We start from the raw sequence: 25,246 nt of genomic DNA on the forward strand, positions 1-25,246 counted from the left end.
TTTCTATGCCCACACTCCTCTCAGATTGGCTACAGTGGGGGAAGGAGTGAGTACCTACCTTGCTCTTTCAGCAAGTGATCTCTCTCAAGCCTGACAGGTACAGACTTTTGGGGAGAAGAGGATCACTTAAAGAGTTGAGGCACCTCTTTCTCTGTATCAGTGCCATAAACTGTGTTGAAAGGAATCCATGACTGTGAGAAACTGGGAATGAAGACTGATCAATGAAGGCACACAGAGGCAATGAAACTACCTAGGGTACTTAACAGAGCAAGAGCAAATTAAAGGGTGGGAATTGAAGAAAGAAACAGAGGCAGATAAAAGGACAACAGAATGATTGACCAAGGAAGCCGTCGAGTAAAGGAAAGAGACTGAAGTTGGTAAACACACAGGCACAGAGAATAAGAAAACCTAACCTGGGAGAGAAGGCACTAGGAAGCAAGCAGCCGACCAGACTCTTATCCTGGATGGCCACTGACAAGAGTCTGGGTGTGGAGGATGCTAGAATGGATAGGCTGAAGGTTGTGGGACCACAGAGGAAACCACCTAACTTAAGTGGGGCTAGGGAGCCTAGAAGGACTTTCAGAAGGAGCATTTAAAAGAACTAGTAAAAAAAGGTAGAGAAACCAAACAAGAGAGGAGGGAGGCTTGGTCAATCAAGGGGAGCAGGGAATCAGAGGACTTGAGTCAGGCTTGTTTATTTCCAGAAGTGTGGCTCAGCTGGTATACCAGGTCCATAAGTCTGCAGGAAGCATAGACCCTGCTCTGAAGCCCTGGGCACTACAACAGAAACATACATGTTCAAGGCATAGTTACTTTCCAGAAAGATCTTAGAGGTTGCATACGTATGTAGGAGAACTGGAATAGGAGAGAGCTGACTAAAGGAGATTGTGGTGCAGAATTGGACAGTGAGTTTATTCTTCATAGACTGGAACTGGCACAGGGACTCCATCTGGCCAGCCCAGCCTGGCAAACATGGCTCTGTCAGGCCTTGCCCTTCTCCCTCTGTCTCTCTGCCTTACTAAACACTGTCAGATTACATTCCTAAAGCCAGCCCCCAAGGTCTGCTCCCTTTCTTAGCTACTTCTTCCTTCTGAGGCCAACTTCCAAGGTCCAGCTATCAAAGTATTGAAACCCAGCAATCCAAAGTCCCTTGTGGCTCACCTAGTTAACATGCTCAATTAAAATTAAACATCTCATTCTAACACAGGGTTTCCTCTTTTACCTTTGTAAACTACCACTTCCCTGTGTGCCACATCTGTCTTCTCTCTAACCAGAGGCAGTCCTTTGTCCTCTGGGACAAATATCCCTGTCCCTTCTCCTTTTCTCCTTTCCCCTTCTCTTGCATTCTCATGTCTAGAACTTGGGAACATTTGAGAGAAACAGGTTGAAAAAGGCTTTCAGATACACTATTTTCCTAAAGAGTTATGGGTAAGGGCAGGGGGCCAGCTCTGACCAACCCCAGCTCTCTGTACAGGGTAAGCCCTGAGGCACTCTGCCCAGAGGTCTCTTAGAAACTCTTATGATCTTCCACTGGATTGGAGACCTCATCCGCTATCCACTAGGCTCAGAAAAAGCCCCAAAAGGGAGTTCAACCAGAGCCACATACTATCCTGGGGAGAACTAATCTCTTATCACCAGCTTTGTGGTCAAGAGGCTTGAACTCAAGGTTGTTTGGAGAGCCATTAGGTTGGGAGCAGAAGTGGGAGGGAAGGGATATGGGTCTACTTGAGCTCAGAAAGAAAAAAAAAACCTAAGGCTAAGTCTAGATGACTCTGTAGAGCAGGATTCCCCGTGGTTCCTAAGCAAAATCTGGGAACACTGTGTCCTTGTCTGGGTCTGACCTTGGTTCCATCATCAGGTAGGCCTCTTGCCTCCCATAGCCTGCTTCTCCTCATCTGTACACTGGAACCGTCTCAGTGGTGAAACACGACTCTGGCCTAAGCTCCCTCCAGCTATTATTACAGAGTGTTTTCATTTCCAGCTCTTCAAGTCATAAGACCTGGTAGATAACCATGCCTGTGACCTCGCCAAGTAGCTACTATGTGTTACAGATCTTGTTCCTTGTGATGAGGAGGCTGAAGGTGGGAAAGAAGGGCTTTCAGGAAATTAGCACTAGTGGCAGGAAAATCTATCAATGTGGCAGAAGTGCCTATGGTTGATTCATGGCTCCTGCCTAGGGAGCAGCTCTGCTGGCCTGGGGGAAAAGGTTAGTGCTGTCTCCAGAGCTTCCCAAGGACGTCAGGCCCAGGACTCCAACACTCTGTTGCTGGATCTTTCAAAAATATGGATTTGCCCCTCCCAAGTCATGGCAAATCACACTGCTCAGAAAGGGGTAGGGGCAGGATCCCAGTAACATTGCTGTTGCCTCTACCCTGATTTTTTTTCAATTCTGTGTGTATGTGTGTGAGAGAGAGCCTGTGCAGGTGCGGGTGCATGTGTGTATGTGTGTACAAGCACACACATGGGACTCTGAGTAGGATAGGAGGGTATAGTGATTTCCTGGGGCTAGAGTCACAGGTGATCATGAGTTGCATGATGTGAGTTCTAGGAACCAAACTTGGGTCCTCTAATAGAGCAATATGCACTCTTAACTGATGAGTCGTATCTCAAGCCCCACTGTGTGATCTTCTCCAATCCTCTCAGTCTGGAAAAATCCTGACCCACTTGGATTTTATGTGACCAATATACTATCCCAAGCACATCAGGAAGAGTAATCATGCAACTGTACCGAAAAACAAAACCACAAAAAAAACATGTGTAGTGAGTGGGTCTAATGTGAGAAGCCAGGAGGCAGTCGCCATGGAGAACTGGCGGTTCTGAGTTCCATCCATTCTTCTCACCAACCTCAGGTATGGGTGACAGAGGTGCTACTCCAGTACGCACCTCCAGGAGGCACTGTTCTCGCTGTGTACATCCCAGGACCTTGGGCGTATGCTGCCCTTTATCTCTAACCTCAGCAGGGCTTCCAACACAAATGCATACTCACCTTATGTACAACCTGCAGAGAAAGCTCTGATTAGGCAATCACCCCTCCCAGAGCCCACACTGGGTTAATCTCTGGTCAACTGGGTCATTTAACACTGAAAGATGCAGGAAGGTCTTCCGAGGGGGGCAGCAGGGCCTCAAGCAGCACCTTCCAGGGCCAAGGTCTGGTTTTAACACTTCTGCTGTTCTTAACTTACCTACAGAAGAAGGGAGGTCACTGGCACATCCCTCTGTCACAGGAAAGCACGAACTCCCCAGGTTTGCTCTGCTTGTCCCTGATGATCTCACTTTATAAGATTTTCCCTAGACCTTCTTTAACAGTTAGAACTTCTAAAAATTCCCACTGCTAAGAGATGGCTTGGGAAGGAGCGCTTGTTGCTCTTGCCGAGGATCAGGTTCAGTTCTCATCCCTCCAGTTCCTGGAGACGGACACCCTTCTGCCCCCACCAGGCACTGCACACATGAGGCACACAGACATACATGAAGGCAAAACACCCATGTGTGTAAAATTATGTAAACCACACTAGACTCAAACTCACAGAAATCCTGCCTCTGCCTCCTAAGTGCTGGGATGAAAAGACATGTACCACATACCCTGCTACCACTTATTTTATTTTTTTACTTTCATTGGTTCTTTGTGAATTTCACATCATGCACCCCAATCTCACTCATCATCCCCTCCCTTTGTACCCACCCTCTACCCTTGCAACCTCCTCCCAAGGACAAACATCTTGTTGTGGAAGCCGTAGTGTGTCTCACTGTGTCCCACAGTGTACCCTTTTGTCCACACTTCTTTGCTTGCAAATGTTCATTATAATGACTCGGCCTGGTACCAGGCCTCTGGCTTCTGCTACTCTATCAATACCGGAACCTTGCTGGGATATCCTGCTGTTGCCCTTTGTCATGGAGATCCTGTAGCTTTGGATTTGTAGGACTGGCCCCTTCATGAACACCGGCAGTTCATCCGTGGTGTACATGTTGGGATAGGTCAATTCAAAGTCCTGGATCTGGGCCTGAGAGGTATCTTAGCTGGTCAGCTCTCAGGCTCTCCTATTCTCTGGAGCCAGCGATACCCTGCTGCCCAGGCAAGGTACAGTGCCCGCTTTCCCAAGTGCTGCAGCAGGTGAGGGGCAGGGCAGTTCACTTACCTCAGGGCCAGCTCTCCTGCCTGCCATATGGGCAAGAGGGGGCATCTCTCCCTCACTCATGTCACCACAAAGCAGACAAGGGCCAGCTCTCCCACATTCATATCCTTGGGCCTGGTTTATTTGCAACTCTAGCAATTTGTGGGGGCCTGTTTTCCTGAGTACTGCAGCTGGCTAGGAGCGGGGGGGGGGGGACTGTTGGGGGAGTGTCATCTCTTCTGTTCTCGTTCCCCCAGGGCCAGCTCCCCCACAATTTGCAGGTGAGGGGTGAGACCTCAAACATCAACATGTCCTCAGGCAGCAGCAGGCCAGGGCCACAGGACCAACCACAGACCCAGATGTGTCCCTTGGTGACAGCACAGGCCAGGACCCCACCATGGTCCTAGGTGGCATCACTGGCTACTCACATAAGGCTGTTCCTCCATAACCTAGAGTCTTCAGTTCTTTCTCTCTTTATTGTGCCGACCCACATCCTTCGGTTTTCTTTCTCTTGCATCTCTCCACCACTTACTTGTTCCTCTTGGTGGCACCTGGGGTCTCTGGGTGTCTAGGATCCTCCCAGGAGCGCTAGGCCCTGCTTGTGCATTATGGTGCCCGGCAAGGGTCATCTCAGGCATGGTCTGCCACACTGGGCCTGCATGCTCGGGCTGGTGATCTTGGGCTAGCTCCTTGTCCAGAACCCATGGAGTGGGTTTGGTGGTCACCTTCAGCTCACATTTTTTAGGGAATGTTAGGCTATTAATTATTCAGATGTTCAGAATGATTCAGGTCAGAACACTGAGTGGAAACATAGCTTTCCTCCTCTCTGCCATCTGCTGATGCACATGGGACACGCAACCACAGCTGCAACACCTCTAGGGGCAGGACCACTTCTCTTTTGTACACGCCAGTTTTGTGATTTCTTCTTTCAGTGCTGGGGATTAAATACATGACCTCATGCATTCTAGGAAAACGTTCTACCACCAAGCTGTATCAGCACCACTTTAAGTCTGAAAACAAAATAGACCTTATAGATAGAAGGAGATGTCTCTGTAGGCAATTTATAAGTGAAGAAACTGACTAGTAAGTTCTGTGATCTTAAGCAAGTCAATGAAACTCTCTGACGTAGGGTTACTTGGTTAACAAATTAAAAGACTGGGCTGAGGGTGCAGTTTAATTGGTAGAGTGCTTGCCTAGCATTACAGAAGGCCTGGGTTCAGACCTCAGCTCTGAGTAAACTAGACAGGGTGGCACACATCTTTTTTTTTTCTCTTTTCTTTTTTTCGGAGCTGGGGACCGAACCCAGGGCCTTGTGCTTGCTAGGCAAGCGCTCTACCACTGAGCTAAATCCCCAACCCTGGTGGCATACATCTTTAATCCCAGCTCTTAGGAGGTAGAGGCAGAAGGATCAGGATTTCAAGGTCATCTAGGCTAGTTATTGATTTCAAGGTCAGCCTAAGATCCCTGGGTACATATGACCCCATCCCCCTCCCCTGCAAGAAAGAAAGAAAGAAAGAAAGAAAGAAAGAAAGAAAGAAAGAAAGAAAGAAAGGAAGGAAGAAAGGAAGAAAGGAAGAAAGGAAAGAAGGAAGGAAGGAAGGAAGGAAGGAAGGAAGGAAGGAAGGAAGGAAGGAAGAAAAAGAGAGAAAAGAAAAGTTAAGAAACGGAATTTCTGTGCTCGCACATATACTAAAATTGGAACGATACAGAGAAGATTAGCATGGCCCCTGCGCAAGGATGACACACAAATACGTGAAGCGTTCCATGTTTTTAAAAAAATAGGAAAAAAAAAAAAGAAACGGAATTTCTTCAGCATCTAGATTCTTTCATCCTCTTGATTTCTCTGGAGTCTTCTCCTGGCTATGATGCCTTTTTGAATGACTCAGTTATGTTTTGAGTCTTAATCTCATGAGCTGAAAGCAAGGCAGTAATCCCTTCCCTCTTTACCTTGAAGGCCTATATTTCACTAGAATCTCAGCTCATACCAGACAACCTTTATTATTCCCAAATGGCTATCTATCTGTTCCAAAGCATTTTTTGATTTAACTTAAATTTTTGAGACAGTCTCGTGGCTCTCAGGCTGGGTTCAAACCCTTCACCTCCTGAGTGCTAGGATGACAGAAATGAATGTGTCACCATGCCCAACCTCCAAGACAATCTTTCCATTTTTATAAAGGAAGCAAGAGACAGGTGTAGAGGAGCATGTCTTTCATTCCAGCACTTGGGAGGCAGAGGCAGGAGGATCTCTGAGTTCCAAGCCAGTCTGGTCTATAGAGTGAGTTCCAGTACAACCAGGGCTACCTCAAGAAACCCTGTCTCAAAAAGACAAATAAGATGATGATGATGGTGATGGTGATGGTGATGATGATGATGATGATGATGATGATGATGATGATGATGATGATAATAATAATAATAATAATAATAATAATAATAATAATAAAGAATTCTTACAGTGCCAGGAATCAAACCCAGGGCCTCCATGTTCAGAAAATACTCTGCTACAGACTACATCCTTAACCCCATGATAAGAGTCTTCAGGTAGATTTATGAGGTGGCTTCCCCTCAGTATTATCTTGGAAAGAGTCTAATGTAGACCGTATTTGGATGAAGTCTGAGAGATGGCATTAGATGGGTGGTTCTCAACCTACCTACCTACCTAATGCTGTGATCCTTTAAGACAGTTCCTCATGTTGTGATGACCCCTGACCATAAAATTATTTTTGTTGCTACTTCATAACTGTACTTTTGTTACTGTTATGAATCATAATGTAAACATTTTTAGAGATAGAGTTTTGCCAAAGGGGTCACCACCCACAGATTAAGAACAGCTGCACTCGAAGCTTTCTTGAGTCCTTGTGAGCTGTGTAGGGAGCCGCTTGCATGATAGAATCAATTTGTATAGATACTGAGAGGCATGCTGAGAGATCCCATAGGACAGAAGGGAACAGAAGGTAGAACTAGAGCATCTACTGAGGAAGAAGATGGATGTGTCTGGGAAGAGAGGCCAAATAGACAAGACACAAACAGACTAGAACAGACTAGAGCTCAACTCCTTGGATACACACTTTAGGCAGACAACTGGTATCTGCTTTGTTAATTATTCCTCTTTGTATTCCTAGGAGGATGTCAGGCTGCTGAGGGGGGCTGTGGCTTGGCAATCTTTTCTATTTATAAGACAATATTACAGTATGATAGGGACCATGACTGCCTGATTGGTATGGTTGGGAAGCTTGGGAAAGAATCCAAGAACAGGACAAAGTGTCAGGGTGTCATCATCAGACACATAAAAGAAGAGGAGGTAGAAAAGGATGCATTTGGATTTCAGAGTCAATAACGAGCCAGAAGTGAGTGTTAAATTATTCAACCTCCTTTATTGATCCATTGATCTCTATTTGCAGGACTTGGTTTATTCTTGGTTGGCATTTCCTGTGTCTGAGGACACTGAAAACAGGGGATTTTGAGACTCAGAAAGAGACAGGAGATAAAGGGCATGGTGGCATACACCTGTCACCTAGTACTTGGGATGAGAGAGCATGAGGATCATAAGTTTGGGGATAACCCGAGCTACTTTTTTGTTCATAAGATTGCTAGTTTTTCTTAAGACAGGGTCTCACTATTTAGTACTGGCTGGCCTGGAAGACCAGGCTGGCCTCCAACTCACAGAGATCCTCCTGTCTCTGCTTTATCTCTCCCTCTCCCTCTCTCTTGCTCAAGTATTGGGATTAAAGGCTTTACCATCATGCTGCCCAGCCATAGTGGGTTCTTATCTGAAGAGGGGGGTTTGGGGACAAAGAAGAGGAAAAGGCAGTATCACAAAGAAATTTAGCAACATAATATGTATTGGGAAATTTACAATGTCTTTATCTTTGGTTCTAGTAGTTCTACTTCTGAAAACTGGTACTAAAAACACTATACAGATCTTTTAAGAAAATGTCTATGCATCACAACCTTCATAGCAGCCTTATCTGTAATAATGAATAACAGGAAACAATGTAAATGTCTGTGTGATAGTGAATAACAGGGAACAATCTAAATGTCTACGCAATAATGAATAATAAGAAATGATCTAAATGTCCAACAATAAGGGCTTGGAACAGTGGATCAAGAAGGTGTCGTTAAGAATATTAAGTGGTGGGTTGGGGATTTAGCTCAGTGGTAGAGCGCTTGCCTAGCAAGTGCAAGGGCCTGGGTTCAGTCCCCAGCTTCGAAAAAAAGAAAAAAGGAAAAAAGAATATTAAGTGGTGTCATGGGAAAATGCTTGTACCATAGGTTTATGGTGATACCCTTCAAAATTGTACATCTCGAATGTCAGAGCTCTGTAGTAAAGTGTGTGGATGGAACAGGCCAAAGGAAATACACTAGAATATTAGGAATTGTCTGTTGTTAGTGCGGTGCTGGTTTCTTGGGATATTTTTGTTGGTGATGGTTTTGAGATGGGGGTCTCAGAGTATTGCCCAGACTGGTCTTGAACTTGTGGGATTAAAGTTCAAGAAACCTCCCAACTGCAGTCTTTGGAGTATCTGAGTCTGTAACAATGATTGCTTTTAAGCTGACAGAATATTTATTTTCCATAATTCCTAATTGCCTTTTTTTTACAAAAAAAATGTGCTTTTTTTAAAATAATTTCTTTAAAAGTTCTAGTTCTGTTCATTAGCAGAGTAAAAGAGTGGAGCCAACAAGATGGCTCACTGGGTAAAAGGTGCTTGCCTCCAAGCCTAGCAACCAGAGTTTGATCCCTGAGATCCACATGGTAGGAGAGAACTAAGTCCCACAAGTTGTCACCTGACCACCATACATCCTCATACCATAGCATGCACGCTCCCCACTTGCCCAAAATAAAATGTAACCAAAAAGAAAAGGAGGAAGAGGAGGGTTGGGAAGAAGTACTCAGTCACTCTGTGGGAAACAGAGGCCCCTAAACTTATATTTAAAGGATAAGCTCTCCCTGCAGAGAAGAGGGAGAAAGTCATGCCAGAGGCATGTGGGAAACATGAGCAGCCTAGTATGGATTGCAGGGTGCCATGGGGAGAAATGAGAGATGGGAGTTGGAAAGGAAAGGAAAGATTGTCTAGGGTCTGGCATGCTATGCTGAAGGCCTTTGTCTTTCTGCCAGGAAAAAAAAAAAAGAAAGAAAGAGGAGACTTGGGGGAGGGGTCTTAAGCAAGAGCATGGTGTGATTCAAGTTCATGGCTGATATCCCCTAACCTGTCTAGTCTGTTTCCCATCACTTGCCAGAAGTTAGTGGGGGAGGGGGAAAAGCATTAGTACAGCTCCATAAGGTCAGCCAGGTCTCTTGACCCTAGCCAGGACCTCTTCCCACCACATCAGGCTCCCTCTCCATCCTCAGGCACCCAGACAAACCCCTCCACCGACTATGACAAAGAGGCTCATTTGGAGCCTGGGCAAGATTTGCAAACGTCAACCTTGTAATTACAAGGATGAAATCATCTGGTTCCTTTTAAGCAAAAGGGTTTATTGATCCCAACACTGAAGAAATGCTATTCTGGGTAAATTTGCTCCTCTTTCCTTTCCCTATGGCTGGGCTGCACTGGTGGGGGAGGATGACAGGAAAGCTGAAAGGGGTAGGACAGCTCTGGGACAAAAGAGAAATTCTATAGGGCCCAGGGGTGACTTTATGGAATGTTGAGTTGTACATCAAAAAGAAAAAAAAGTTAGAGGCCCAGGAAACTGCCTTGCTCAGGCAGAAGACACATTTGTCCTGGATAGTGGCCCATCTTCTGAAACCCAGAAGCTGAGTGGAACCAGGGCTTTAGGCATGGTGCCAGCTACCAATTTCTCTTCCTTCCCCTCATGCCTCATTTGTGGCTTAGATCCCATTTCAGCTTCAAGATGGTACAATATTTCCCCAGTAACTGAAGGGAAACCGTTTTCCTTAGGAAAGAAGAAGACTAAAGGCTCAGAGACCCTGAAAGTCAGATGTGGGTAGCTCTGATACCAGACCCAGAAAAGCCATCCTCCCTATTGGCCTTGGGGGAACAAGCCAGCTAGACCTTGACTTTCCAGGACAGAGAAGGACAAACAGCTGGGTTCAGGGTTGGGAATGAGTAAATCAAATACAAGCGTTGCACCCTCCTACAAAAGCCTATAATAAGATTCCATATTCAACAGTAATGGGCCCCCAAGAGATGGTGGGTCCAATTACAGCTTTTTGTGGGTTTACAACTCAGTAAGAGATACAGGCAGGACTTTTGGCCTTTCCACCAGTGGGAAAGGAGGATGGTTAAGATGATTGAAATTGGAGGTTTAGCTTAGTGGTAGAGTGCTTGCCTAGCAAGGACAAGACCCTAAATGTGGACCCAGCACCAGGTGTGTGTGTGTGTGTGTGTGTGTGTGTGTGTGTGTGTGTGTGTGTGTGTGTGTGCAAGACACACACAATACTCTTTCTAGGTATGGTGGCGCATACCTGCACTTGAGAGGCTGAAGCAAAACAGCTGAAAATTTAGGGACAGTCTAGACAACATGGAGAAACTGTCTCAAAACACAACCTCACACAATCATGGGATCATTCAGCCCTTCTGAGCCTCAGTTTCCTCATCCATAGAATAGTTGCAATGATGTTGAGCTTGCAGGGCTATGTGGTGTAAATAAAAATGATACAGTTGGTGCTCATAACCCAACATGTGAGGGTCTTGTAATTTACCTTATTTGCCTTCTCACTCTAATTTCCTTATCTTCCCAATAGGCACAGAAGACCTGACTTAGAAAATGCTTGTGTGAATGAACTGAGATGAGGGCAGGAAAAATACTCGGGCCATGTTTCATAATTGAGCTAGATAGTGAAAGCTTCTCGATTCCCACTGGGTTTATTGAGTCCTTTTCTTTGTGTGTGCATATGAAGGGTACACATGAACACATGCATGTATTGGTGGGCCAGGGGTTGGCATCAGTGTCTTCTCTAGTTGCTCTCTTTTTGCATCTTTCATTGAACCTAGAACTTATCAATCTAAGTATTCTGACTGGCCAGCAAGTCCCAGTGATAGCTCCTGTCTCTGCCTCTCCAGCATTGAGATGGGCCACCAGGCTCACTTTTAAAAGAGGTGGGCTTGGGGCTGGAGAGATGGCTTAGTGGTTAAGAGCACTGACTGCTCTTTCAGAGGTCCTGAATTCAAATCCCAGCAACCATATGGTGGCTCGCAACCATCTGTAATGAGATCTGGTGTCCTCTTCTGGTGTGTCTGATTATTAATTATATAATAATATATTAATTAATTATATAATAAATAAATTTAAAATAAAACAAATGCTTTAAAAAAAAGAGGTGGACTCTAGGGATCCTAGTACTTATGTAGCAAGCACTCTGCTGACTGATCCATCTCCCCAGTATCTCTAGTGTATATTTCTGTCTACTGGAGGTCAGACTGGGGGTCCCAGGAAATGACTACCCAGACAGAATGGTAGGGAAATGCTCAGGGGAGTGCCTAAGCTAGTTGGATGCTTAGGACAGAAAGCTTCCAGGCAACAAAGATCCAGGGGAATTATTAGTGTCTGGGACAAGTGATGGGGAAGGTTTTTCTAAGCAGCACAAAGACACTCACTGGTTGCCATACTTGGACCTGAGTAAACTTCACAGGTGTCTGAATCAATCCATACTCAACCAGACTGCTGCCAGAACTGTTAGGAGTGCAGGCCCAAATGTACCTCATTTGCATGAAATTTTCCTTTATAATTTTTTTAAACCCCGTTTTTAAAATAAGGCATACAGAGGTCAGCTGAGGAGAGTCCCCACAGCCACAGCTTGTTCCCAGACGTCTTTTCCCAGCCAGGCCACTCACAGGCCAGACCCTGGTGAGTGTGGCTTACCCTGTGGCCTGGGGTTGCTGGGCAGATTTTGTCACTTATTTCCCTAAGGATGTTGCCCATCCCCATTCAGCTGACAGTTAGAGTAAGTACTCTGGTTTGCTCTGCGTTTCCCTGAACTAGTTAGTCCAAATCCCTTGTCCTTGAGATTACTTTTCCTTTCAGGGGACTATAATGATCAGTTTTTCTTTCTTTTTTCTTTCTTTTTCTTTTTTGGTTGTTGTTTATTTGATTGATTTGCTGTTGTTGTTGTGTTGTGGTGTGGGGGTGGGGGTGGGGCGGGGGTTGGACAGTCTCCTGTGTAGCAGCCCAAGCTGGTCTGAGACTTGACATGCTCCTGCCTCAGTCTCTGAGTCCTAGGCTAGCGTTACAGGACTGGGCCATCCGTTCCAGCTTCAATTTTTATTTCCAATATAAGAAACAATTACCGCACAGAAAACATAAATACATAAACAAAAACTGTACCTTTTGCCAGATATAGCTGATACAGATTATTCAGTGGGCCCATAGCACGTCTTTGTTCATTCTGTTTTTGGGGGGAAAATGGCTTTTTTTCTCTCAATTTATCAAACTGTCTCTGATGCTGCCAATCACGGGCCTTAAACCTCTGATGAATGGGCATATAATGTAAACTGATAGATTATATCAGTACGTCTGTCTGGATATTTTACAGAAGGGAGGCTATGTGAACCCAGGACAAGCGAGCAAACAAAGTCCTTCCCCGTAATTTTCAAGAAGTTGAAAAACGGCTGATGCTATCGTTTGCCAGGAAACAGATGAGGTGGCTAAGAGAGCCTTTTCAAGAGTGAAAGGAAAGGAGAAACAGAAGTGGGGACTTACGTCTGGATGATTTCATTTGTACCTGTCTCTGGTTTGTTCACTTGAAACAGGTGACCTCTTTCAGTTTTAAGTTTGTTGGAATAGGGTTTCGGTCCCTTGCAACTGAAAGGGGACTGAGCAGAGCCAGCCAGAGAGCTGAGCAAGCTAAAGAGCGCTTGCTGTGTGAGAGCCCGATGACCTGAGTTCAATGTCTGGAACCCAAGTACAGGTGGCAAGGGACAACTGACTCCACAGAGTTGCCCTCTGAACTCCACATACAAGCCATGGCGTATGTGTCCACATGCAGGCCTTATACCCATGTCTGTGCATGCACAAGCACACATAGATGAAAACATTAAAAACAAATAAATGGGAGTTGGGGATTTAGCTCAGTGGTAGAGCGCTTGCCTAGCAAGCGAAAGGCCCTGGGTTCGGTCCCCAGCTCCGAAAACAAAAACAAAAACAAAAAAACAAATAAATGAAGCTGGGCAGTGGTGGTGCACACCTTTAGTCCCCGCACTTGTGAGGCAGAGGCAGGTGGGTCTCTGAGTTCCAGGTCAATCTGCCAGACAGAGTGAGTTCCAGGACAGCTAGAGCTTCATAAAGAAACCATATCTCAAAATAAATAAATAAAAATAAATAAATAAGTGAAAAGATTGTAAAATAGCTGAAGGTCCATCAATGGCAGTGGTTGACATCTTTGGCTGCATCCTCTCTATTCATGCACCTATATCTATTCTACAGGCTTGGGAGGAATGGGAGGTACCTGCCCCAAAAAGGAGCTAACTCCATATCTGCTAATGGAAAGAATATGTCTTTTAAAACCATCAACCTAAGGACCTCCTTCCTCCTTTTTTTGTTTCTCTTTTGGTCCAGGTCCTGTGCTCAAGAAATCTTCCCACCTCAGTGGTCAAAGTCACTGGCACTGTAAATACATGGTGCTTACAAATTTCACTGCTAAAAAAACCTGGACCATGAAGGCTAGGAATGCAGTTCAGTGGTATAGTACTTGGTGAGATGAATCCCTTGGTTTGAACTGCATCACCCAGACTGTGATGGTTTGAATGAGAAATGTCCCCCCATAGGCTCAGAGGTTAGAATACTTAATCCCCAGGGGTGGCACTGTTTAGGTAGGTTTAGAAGATGAGGCCTTGCTGGAGGAAATATGTCCCCAGGGCCATCTTTGAGGCTTCAAAGCCACTAGCATTCCTAAATCTTATTTTGCTTTATGCTTTTGATTTAAGATGTGAGCCCTCAGTTTCCTGTCTCTGTAACCATGCCTCACCGTCACGAACTCTAACCCTCTGGAGTGTTAAGCCTACATAAACTCTTCTATAAGTTGCCTTAAACATAGTGTTTTATCACAGCAGAAGAGTAACAACACACACACACACACACACACACACACACCCCACTCCCACCAACAAACCTTTGACTTTGGGCAATCAACTCTCCAGACTTCAGTTAAGATGTTTAGCCCTGGGGTGGAGAGATGGTTCAGTGGTTAAGAGCACTGACTGCTCTTCCAGAGGTCCTGGGTTCAATTCCCAGCAACTGCATCGTGGCTTACAACATTCTATAATGGGATACAATGCCCTCTTCTGGTGTGTCTGAAGACAGTGACAGTGTACTACATACATGAAATAAATAAATCTTTTTAAAGAAAAGTCCAACCCTCCTAGTTTGTTAGGGACTGAGCAGCTTCTGAGTCTTGAGGCATGGGTGGTCATTGCTAAAACAGGAGCTGTCTATGGCAAACTAGGACAGTTCCTTAGCCAAGTTTAAGTCCCTATCTAATGAGATCGGGCTGGACTGGCAGTGAAATTCTGCCAAAATCTATTCAAACAGGAGTTAACAACTGACTTCAGAGCTGATTCCAGTGACTTTAGGTATCTTTTCACAATCCTTTAGCATCTGGCCAGCTGCTAGATGTTGCATTGCCATTTTTGAACTAAACTTTTAACAAACTGCGATTTTAAGGATCAGGATTTATTGAGGGTCAGTTTTAGATCATGCTCTGTTGCAAATCCAGAGTCAGACTTTCTTCTGCTCTGGCAAGTTCTCTAAAACTTGCAGATCTTGGTTTTGTTGTTGTTGTTGTTGTTGTTGTTTTGTTTTGTTTTCTTTCCCGTATTTGATTGCACATTTGGGTAAAAATATGGACTGGCAACGGGTTACATATAATTAAGATAGTTTTCCTTTAAATGATGTGCTAGATCTACATAAACACTCTCCTACTAACGCTCTGAATTTATGAGTGTGCTTTTTGGAAATTACTAATCTGAGACTTACTGGTCTGGTACTTGTCTAAACCTTGTCTGGGAACAGAACTACGCAGAATCCTAAAGCCAACCTAGCCCCAACAGCCACCAACTTTCCACCAAGATGCCTACTTCCACCTTTCAGTGTACAGTCCACATCCCTCCCTATCGGTGTGGAGTATGCAAAGTCCTCAACGACTTAGGTTTCCTTAACTTCAAGTGGCCCATCTGGGGTTATTCTGCGTGGCTGGCTGGGGAACCAAGAAGTTCCAGATCGCCCATAAAGGGCAGAAAAAAGGTCTGCGGGGCCGTTCCTACTTGCTAAGGGAGGGGCGGATCCCTTCTAGGCGGTTGTTCGCAGAGAAGCCCGAGAACAGGCTAGGGGAAGGAGATTGTGCTGCGGAAGGAGCTGGGTTTCACTGCAACCAAGCCGCCCCGCAAGCTAGTGGGTGGCGCATGCGCGGCGCGGGTCGTGGAGTTGTGAATGGTGCGTCTTGTTTGCTAGAGTTTGAGGCGGGCGGGCGCGCGAGGAGGAGGAGGGGTGGGGCCGGCGCGGGGCGGGGGTGGGGGACGGGAGAGCGAGGGGGGCGGCGAGAGGAAGTGGCGGCTGCGGCCGGGGGAGGCTAGAGCTGTGTCTGCGCGGGCGGCAGGCAACGGCTGAGGCGGTGGTAGCGTGGGTTGGGCTCAAGCAGACGGCCGCACCTCAGACTCCCTGGAGCGGGAGCCCACGCGGGCGGGCTCCTGAAACAAAGAGAAGCGGGAATCCGGACGCCGCGAGTGGGCGATCAGCCCGTCAGCACTAGGGCCCGCCAGCGGGTGCCCGCGCTAGCTTGGAGCGCGGCCGGCCGGCGCGGCCTGAGGGCGGGAAGATGCCGCGCGTCGTACCGGACCAGAGGAGCAAGTTCGAGAACGAGGAGTTCTTCAGGAAGCTGAGCCGCGAGTGTGAGGTGAGGCGGCCGGGAGGCGCGGAGGCCTCGGCGCGCCCCGAGTGGGCCCGGGAGGAGAAAAGTTTGAGTGGCTCGGTTCCCGCGAAGCCCGAGGCGACGCGCCGGCCGAGGGTAATCTCGCCGGAGCAGCAGTCCGCCCACAGACTCTGCTTGCCCTTATCGGAGCCGCGGGGTGCGGGCGGGCGAGTGGGCGCCGCCGCGGATTTGACTCCTGATTTTGGGCCGTCTCTGCCTTGCAGATTAAGTACACGGGCTTCAGGGACCGGCCCCACGAGGAGCGCCAGACACGCTTCCAGAACGCTTGCCGCGACGGCCGCTCGGAGATCGTAAGTCGCCGGGCCCTGGTGCGCGGGGAGGCCGCGGGGACCCAGGCGCGCGCCAGTCACTTGTTGCGCGCGGCCCCGGCGGGTTCCGGACTGCGCCGCGGACGCTACGGCTCCCGGAACTGAGCGGGCGCAGGCTCACTTCCTAGTCCGGATTCGAAAGGCAAGAGGCAGATGCTTGGCGGGTCGGCCCTTGGGCGGACTCGCGTTCTCCTCGGCCCGCCGCGATGGTTCGTGTGATGGTTTGCGTTTTCCAGTGCCGGCTCGGCTTTCGGAGCGGAGCTCAAACCCGAGCCAGGCAGAGGTTATCGTCTAGGCTGCGACCTCCGTCAGGGATGGATCGGGAGTGCTTGTAGGAAGGATACAGCCCTTTGTGAAAAGAATTATAGGAGGGATCAGCGATAGGCTTGTTTCTGAGAAGCGAGATTGGTAAATCTATATGAGAAGCTTTCTCCCAATACAGCTTAGAGTAAATCTACTCCACTTCCCTGTCGTCCTAGTAGTAGATGGGAGGGGAAAAAAAGGACCCCAATAGATGAACCATTTTCTTAAAATGTTAAGAATCCGAAAGAAATCTTTATTCTTCCTTTTTCTAACCTAAACATGTCTGTCTTAGTATTGGAGTTGCTAAAGAATCGCCTGGTGCTACGAAAACAAACCCCATAGTTGATCTAGAGGCTCCTATTTTATGTTTGAAGAAGACTACTACATACTCATCAAGTCCTGGGTTGAAAAATATTGAAGTGATCTAGTTCCTCTCTTGCCCCTTCGTTATCCTCCTTAGAGGTGTTGGTTAGGAAGCAACAAAGAGAAGAAACTGTAGGAAAGAGACTTTTTTGGTTGTGTGGTTTTCGTTTTTTTTAAACTGAAGAACTTTGTAATGAAGTCCTAATATTTGCTCAAGTGACAAGCCCATTGCCTTAGCTCAAACTTGAAGTGAAGGTACAATTTGAATACAGGTTAACAGTATAAGGCGAATGTATTCCGTACCCCAGTATTTTTTTTTAATTGAGATTTAGTTCATATAACGATGAACTCAACTTTTTGTCACTGAAACCAGATTTATTTTTAAAGATTAACTAATATTTAAAGTGAAGGCTGTTGGAATTGAATTGCTAGTGAGGTAACACTAAATATAGCAAGAACTATAGAATATTTGATCATTAAGGTGTTTCGTAAAAGAGAACCTACCACTTTCAACCCATACCTGGTAGTTTCTTGAGAGGAATTGTGATAGTTACACGATTCAAAAAAAAAAAAAAAAAAAAAAAACCCTGCAAGAAATGCTTTTTAGTTTTGGCCCTGAGCGGTGGAAGAAAATCCTTCAGTGACGATGGCATGCTCGGCCTGCATTTCTGGCCTGCAAAAGGCAGATGGTATGCTTGGTAAGGGATTTCCTGGATGTGGCTAATGTTAAGTATAAAGATAAAATAAAAATAAAATAACTCGCTGTATGTTAAGTTGATTTTCTTTCTTAAATGCAGTGATGCATAGCCAGTAGGATTTGTTTGTCCTATCAGAGTTTGGTGTATGCAGTTAACAGACTGGGCGTATGATGTACAATGTGTCTGTCTGAAAAACTGTATTTAAATGTTGTGATACAGCAGTGTCATGTTTGCCTTAAGTTTCTTTTTAGGATGAGTTAGACATCCAAGGGTCTCTTCTAAATATTTGATCCTACAATTTGTATTTTTCCATTTTTCTTTGAGAATAGGTTGTATGTGACCCAGGTTAGCAATATGTAGCCTTGGATGAATTTACAGACCTCCCATGTCCTAGGATTATATAGGTGTTTGCCATGCCTAGTACAACTGAGAAGCCTGCCTAGCTCCTTATAAATTTTAATAAGCTTCGTTTATTATTTTTCTGAAAATTTTTATGTTAAGAATGATAGGTTGAACTGGGCATAGTGGCAAAGGCCTTTAATCCCAGCTCTCAGGATGCAAAGGCAGACTGATCTCTTAGAGTTTGAGGCCAGCTGGTCTGCATAAGTGTGATCCAGGATATCCAGAACTACAAAACACTCTGGAGGGGGGAGATGGGGAATGGAGGGAATGGGAAAGGGATTAAATTCTGTAAGATTTGCATTTATGATATATATTTTATTTTATTTTTTACACTTTATCTATTTATTATTTGGGTGTGTGTGCATGTGTGCCAGGATGTACATGATGGTCAGATAGCAGTTTCCTCCTACCATGTAGATTCCAGGGATTGAAGTTGTCAGTCTTGGTAGCAAGCATCTTCACCCAGTGAGCCATCTCACCAGGTCTTGTCCCCTTTTCCTTATTTTTCTTTTCCCAAGCTGGCTTGGAAATATGTTTCTTCATTTTGTTTTTTAATTTCTTGAAACATGACTTTATAGCTCAGGCTAGCCATGTCTGTACAGCAGGCCTCCCATCTCAGACTCTTGTATGCTGAGATTACAGATGTGAGCCTCCATGTCTAGTTACAGGTCTTATTTTGTTGAATAATTTATTTTTTAACTTAAAAAGAACATTTTCATTCCATACTCTTTTGAGATTATAATTACATTTCTCCCCTCCCTTTCTTTCCTCCAAGCTTTCCCATATACCCTCCACTCTTCTTCAAATTCACGGTCTCCTTTTTCATTGTGTTCTGATATGAATGTACATACATATTTCTAAATATAACTTGTTCGGTCCATATAATGTTGCTTTCACGTATGTTTTCAGGACTTACCATTTGGCAAGGACAGCCAGTCAGCAAGCTCTTCCCTATACTCTAGCTAGACTACCTCTCCCACTCCCAGCTTCCCTCCCTTGGTTGTCCCAGTTCTTAGTGTAGGATTTGATTCCTAGTGGGCTTGTCCCTGGCCACTTTGGCATGTCCAATGTCATCCTTGTTCAGTTCTGGTTGGACAGTGATGTTGGTGAGCTTTATGAGTATAGCTTCTGACATTACTAGGAAACACAGTCTCATAGCAGAATCCCCTGATCCTCTGGCCCTCAGAATCATTCTGTTCCTCTTCCTCAGTGTTACCCAAGCCTTAGGTGCAGGAATGTTTTACAGATGTATCCATTGGGACTGTCTCCACAAGTATTTTTTTTCTTTTTAAACATCTTGATTTAGTGGAGTGGGCAGAATGTATGCCATGGTGAATGGGTGGAGGTCAAAGGATAATTTAAGAAATTGGTTCTTTCACCTCAAATTCACAGAGATCTTCCAGCCTTTGCCTTCCAGTGGACCACTACCATGTAGCTTTTAGTGCCTTCTGACTAACTAGGATTTTGTTACCTGTATTTATTTCATTTATTTTTGATAGATTTAGGAACAGAGGCAGTAGGCAAGTTTTCAAGTAGCCCAGACTGGCCTCAAATTCAGCATGTAGCTGAGGATAGCCTTGAACTGATTCTTTTTCCTCACATTTAAATATAGGATCCTCTGGTCTAGGGATGCAATAGCCAGTGATCGAAGTCCTGCCTAGCCCTTCTCCAGAGAAAACTTACAGAGGACTCTTAGCTCTTAGAAGTAGAGATCATATTCTGAATATCTTCGGAATACAGATCATAGGTTTTTTTCTTTTACATCAAAAATACTTGATAATCTGAATACTTCAGGGGTTATATAATTTAATGCCTGAAATTTATGTCTTCTAAACTGGCTATTCTGGAACTTAACTTTGTAGACCAGGCAGGCCTTAAACTCAGAGATCACCTGCCTCTGCCTCCTGAGTGCTGGGATTGAAGCTATTGCCTACACATCTAGTCATCAATTCTTAGAGTAAGCATGTTGGAAATGTATTTAATACTAATAATACAACAAGAAATAATTATGAGAAAAATTACTTAATCAGTCATTCTGCTGTGAGAAAAGTAAAAGCTAGTTCGCGTGTGTGTGTTGAGACAGGTTCTCACTTTGTAACAGGCTAGCCTCAAACTCCTAATCCTCCTGTCTTTAATATATACACTACTATTTTATTTATTTAATTTTTACTTTTTCATTGTCTCACTAATATATATGTGCCTGAAATTTGAATGGTAAGAAGTTTGGGGGTTAAAAACAGTGTGCCATTTTACTATTTTCAGAGTTTTCCTAACTCTTTTATATGTGTAGTTATTCCTTTAAAAAGATTTTATTTGTTAAAGAAATAAAGCACCAGATGAGTTATCTGGTGTTTTGCTGGGCAAGATGGCGAACCTCTTTGATCCTAGATCTCAGGAGTCAGGCAGATGATATGAATTTCAGGCTAGCCTGGTCTCTGGTGAGTTTCAGGCTAACCAGGCCTACATAGCGAGACTGTCTCAAAAAACGGGAAGGAAAGAAGAAAAAGATGGGGTTATAGTACTTGCTTATCAGTTTCTGCCACTTTTCTTCCTCATGAGAGGAATCTTTAGATAATCGGCATGAAGTTAGGGAAGCAGAAACTTTCTTTTTTAATATTAAATTTATTATACACATGTACAAGAGTACATGGGCACTCTCGCATGAATGCTGTACTTGTGGAAATCAGAGGACAGTTCAACTGGAATCAGTTTTCTTTCCACCATGTGGATACTGAAGGTGAAAGTCAGTTGTATGGTACCTTTATCCACTGAACCGTCTCCCAAGCCCCTTTTCTGTGTTTTGAGATAAAGATTTATGTAGCACAGGCCAACCTTGGAACTTCTGGTTATCCTGCCTCTGCTGCTTGAGTACTTTAATTATAGGTGTGAATGATACCTACCTTAGGAACAGGCTAAGGTTGCCATCCAAACAGAATGTGAGGTAATAGGATCTGTAGTGTCTTGTTGCAGAGCTGATTTGGAGCACTAGAACTCGCCTCTTAACAGTTATCAATAAACGCGTCTCACAGGCTATATTTAACCAGCCAACTCTCTGCTCTGAAAATGTCATTATCCAAGGCTAAGAGACTTTGCTCTCAGGAATTTCTCTTTGGTTGTGTATAGGTTTCTCCTGTAGTCTCAGTACTGAAGAAACTGAGTGAAAAAGATTCCTTAGGCCCTGGAGCTTGAAGAAAGCTTGGGCAAAATAGCCAGATATGGTCTCCAAAAACAAAGACAGACCACCCACACCCCTGCTTATGATGACAGGTCTTGGGTACTCAAGACTGCCTTGAATTTAAACAACATGGCTTCAGACCTACTTAAGGGCATTCTGTCAGGGAAGGATTAATTCTTATATTATTTGGCATACATTTAGTGCTGATTGGTACTTTTCTAAGCTTAATAAATAAGGCAACTGAGGTATGCCTTAGGTCATATAGCCTAAGCAGATTTCCATCTACAATAATGGTTTTCATTTTGGGGGAAAGATAGGGTTAAACAGGATCTCATGTAGCCCAGGCAGGTTTTAAACTTAAGGTGTAGCCAAAGTTGAACTTGAGTTTATGAATGTTTTTCATTTGAACTTGTACTGATGGGGCTTTTAATGGGTAAAACTTACCCAGTTTAGAGATTGAGCAGTTAGGCTGATAAAGTGTACCTACAATACTGGTAGTAGAAGTAGGAGGTGTAGAAGGAAAAGGTTTAATTCAAGGTCAGTTTGGGCTGCATAGTGAGGCCCCCTTCTCTGAAGTTGTTAATCCTGAGGGTGAGGAGAACTGATGTATAAATGTATTATCTAGTGACTTTGAGCACATCCCCTGATTTAAGCACCTTGCTTTCAAATGAAGATTATGTTTCAAAACAATTGATGCTTCGAAATTTAATTAGCAGAATAAAACTGTGCTTCCAGCAAAGAGTTCATAACTAGATGACTTTAAAACTTTTTTAAAATGTGTATGGGTATTTTATTTTGCCTTCACATATGTCTGTGCACTTTATAATGAGCCTGGTGCCCAGATAAGTGTGAACCTCCACAAGATGTTTAGAATTGAACTAAGGTCCTCTGGAAGAGTAGACAATGGTCTTAAGGGCTAAGCCATCTCTCCAACCCCTGAAATGTCTTGTTTTTTCTTTTGTCTCACAACATAGCTCTAACTGTCCTGGAACTCACCTTATAGACCAGGTTGGCCTCAAACTCAGATAACGCCTGCTTCTGCCTCCCAAGTGCTGGGATCAAAGGCATGTACCACTATGCACAGCTGAAAAAAAAAATTTTTTTTTGAAATGCAGTTTTTACTTATTTCTTTGTAAATCTCTCTTGGAAAGAGGAATAGTGGTATTTCTGTTTTTTGTATGTGGGGGGAAGTAAGAGTTAAGTTGACCAGAGACACTGACACTTTTAGAGATGGTTTTAGATTGTTCTGTGTTTTGAGCTATACCATCTAACTTTTTTTTCTCCAGACAGGTTCTCATTTTGTAGCCCTGGCTGTCCTGAAACTCACTATATAAATCAGGCTGGCCTCGAATTTATAGGGATTCACCTGCCTCTGTTTCCAGAGTGCTGCTAGAGTCAAAGATGGCTTCCTAGTACATTTTACTCATGCCCATGATAAATGTAAATACTATGTTGTTGTTGTTGTTGTTGTTGTTTTTTAAATAGCTACACATGGTTACATTTTCTTGAGTCAAAGACCCAAGAAAAAGATCTCGTATATACAACTTTATATTATGCTTTAAATTCACAACCATGAGTGAATTTCACATTTGAAAATAAAGTTTAAATGCAAGAATAGAGGTTCTGGTTAGACACAAGCAATTGAGTTCCTAACGTCAGCAAAAAAATGACCTGAAATAAAGTATTGATTCCATGTCTGAATTTATATTTAAGCAGCCAATGGCAAATGTCCTTAAAGTGGAATCAGATGTTTGTAACTTAATACTTAAGAAAAATGATGAGTGCATGTTTTTTTACTTTTAAGTATTCTTGGTGCTTCCTGGCTTAAGACATAAACTGATGTAAAAATAAATGACTGCCTGCATAATTTATGTAATGTCCTGCTTCTGATCCTGTTTGTATTGATTTTTCTAAAAGGCTTTTGTGGCTACAGGAACCAATCTGTCTCTCCAGTTTTTTCCGGCCAGCTGGCAGGGAGAGCAACGACAAACACCTAGCCGGGAATATGTCGACTTAGAAAGAGAAGCAGGCAAGGTAGGAAACATATTTTTTGCAATTTCAGATATTGTTGATTGTTTTATTATTGTCTGATTACCTGCATTTTGATAAGGAGATTATTAGTCTGACCACCCAGATGATCAAATTTGTTTTCACGTTAAAAGAATGTAAAATTAATATAATAACATAACATTTGATTTCTAATTTTATAGATAAAATATTTACCATGGGAAGTTCTTATGAAAGATAATATCCTACATTTAATATTCAAATTTTTAATTTCTTCAAAAGTTAGCAAGAGGGGTTGGGGATTTAGCTCAGTGGTAGAGCGCTTGCCTAGCAAGGCCCTGGGTTCAGTCCCCAGCTCCGAAAAAAAGAAAAAAAAAAGGTTAGCAAGAAATTTTTTGTACTAAAATGTTACTGTAGGACTGAAATTCGGCAGTGGGGGTGGAGGGGTGATGTGACTGGACATGACAGTTTAAGTTTTTCTTAAGGTTTCTGTATTTAGAAACAAGTTATAGTAACTATTTTATTAATATAGCCAATTTGATTTTAAGAAAACTCTTGAAAATATTATTTTCTATTTTTAAGAAAAAGTTTCTGGAAATTAAAATAAATATGCCTTACAAGTTTTATGTTAGAAGTTGAATTTATGAAAATATAGGTGGGAATGTTTATATTGATAGCTATTAAAAATCTGTATATTTGGGGTTGGGGATTTAGCTCAGTGGTAAAGCGCTTGCCTAGGAAGCGCAAGGCCCTGGGTTCAGTCCCCAGCTCCGAAAAAAAGAACCAAAAAAAAAAAAAAAAATCTGTATATTACTTGATAAAAATTTAATAGTATTTTAGATTGGTTGATCTTTGATCAAGGAATCAGGGAGATATCATGAATATATATTACATAAATCTATGAAACTTTAAAGAATAAAAAATATTTTTTAAAAAGTTCAGGAATTGATTTTATGGAAAACAATCTGAAGAACTCTTGTATCCAGTTGTATACTCAGTATTTCTATTTCCTCTGTAGAATGGTTTTGCTTGGCTTTGGCTGGTGTTTGGGGTTTTTATTTGTTTTCCAGGGTGTTTTTGTTTTGAGACATGGCCTCTTATAGCTGTGGCCAACCTAGAACTCTTACTCCTCCTGACTCCACCTTGGACTGATAGGGTTACAGGTGTGTGCCACCACACCCTGCTTGTAGTATGTTACCATTCCTGTTTCTAGCAGCATGGTAAATTATTTTTTGAAATGTCATTATGAGTAGCATAAACTTTTGAGTTATTTGCCTGTGGAATGACAGATTTTGTCTGTTGGTTTGGGGGAAGCTCCTGGACTTAGTGAGTTCCAAGTCAGCCTAGGCTATAGTGAGACCTTATCTCAAAACAAAACAATGTTGGTGAGGTGGCTCAGCAGGTAAGGGTGGGTGCCTGGCAGCCTTGACCTGGGTTGGATCCTCAGAATCCTTAGGAAAAGCCCAGTACTGTAGCTGTAACCACAGCTTCAGCATTCCTACCATAAGGTGGGAGGTAGAGCCCAGAGGATCTATCAGAAGCCAGTGGAGTAAGTGTCTCAGAACACTTCAGAACAGAAACAACAGGAGAGAGACACTGCTTAGAAACAAACATAGAAGATCCGGGACCCAAAAAAGTTGTCCTCTGGTTTTCAGACACATCTGTACCCCTACAACTTAGCAAATAATAAAATAATTCTTAAAAAAAAACAAAAAGAAACAGAAACATATATACACTAATTAAAAGATTTATCTGTTTTAAGTACAGTGAAAGATTTTGTTTACTTCTATGAAGTTATTTTTATTTTTTATGGGTAACCAGTTAATCTTCAGATTGAAAGGGGAAAGACTTCAGGATTTGTTTTAAAAAGTAATAGTTATATAATTTACTTTTTTATAAACTAATTTATTGAAAAATGAAAATTAGTAATCATAATGTTTAGATTTTAGTAGCAAATGATAAAACTGATGTATGATATCAGGAAATTTCTGTCTTAT

The 25,246-nt window shown here is 43.6% G+C and overlaps 1 protein-coding gene and 2 pseudogenes across 4 annotated transcripts in view; 2 read left to right on the forward strand and 1 right to left on the reverse strand.

The window, feature by feature from the left end:
• Positions 1–4,856: 4,856 nt before the first annotated feature.
• On the reverse strand, positions 4,857–4,995 carry LOC120098688 (small nucleolar RNA SNORA17; annotated as a pseudogene).
• A 788-nt stretch (positions 4,996–5,783) lies between these two features.
• On the forward strand, positions 5,784–5,881 carry LOC120098746 (U6 spliceosomal RNA; annotated as a pseudogene).
• Positions 5,882–15,600: 9,719 nt separating this feature from the next.
• Positions 15,601–25,246, forward strand: part of Cbfb (core-binding factor subunit beta) — a 43,563-nt gene continuing 33,917 nt past the window's right edge. For 2 of the 4 annotated variants that reach the window (XM_087594836.1, XM_087594835.1), the window contains exons 1-2: positions 16,421–16,510; positions 23,160–23,276. In XM_087594836.1, coding sequence (XP_087450962.1) covers positions 16,508–16,510; positions 23,160–23,276 — 120 coding nt within the window. In that variant the 5' untranslated portion in view covers positions 16,421–16,507. Of the gene's footprint in view, positions 15,958–16,196; positions 16,284–16,420; positions 16,511–23,159; positions 23,277–25,246 lie in introns of those variants that run through there. The other 2 variants (NM_001013191.1, XM_087594834.1) reach the window with 2 other exon arrangements.

The sequence above is a fragment of the Rattus norvegicus genome, chromosome 19 (genome assembly GCF_021556685.1).
Source record: "Rattus norvegicus strain SHRSP/BbbUtx chromosome 19, alternate assembly SHRSP_T2T, whole genome shotgun sequence".
Taxonomy (NCBI): domain Eukaryota; kingdom Metazoa; phylum Chordata; class Mammalia; order Rodentia; family Muridae; genus Rattus; species Rattus norvegicus.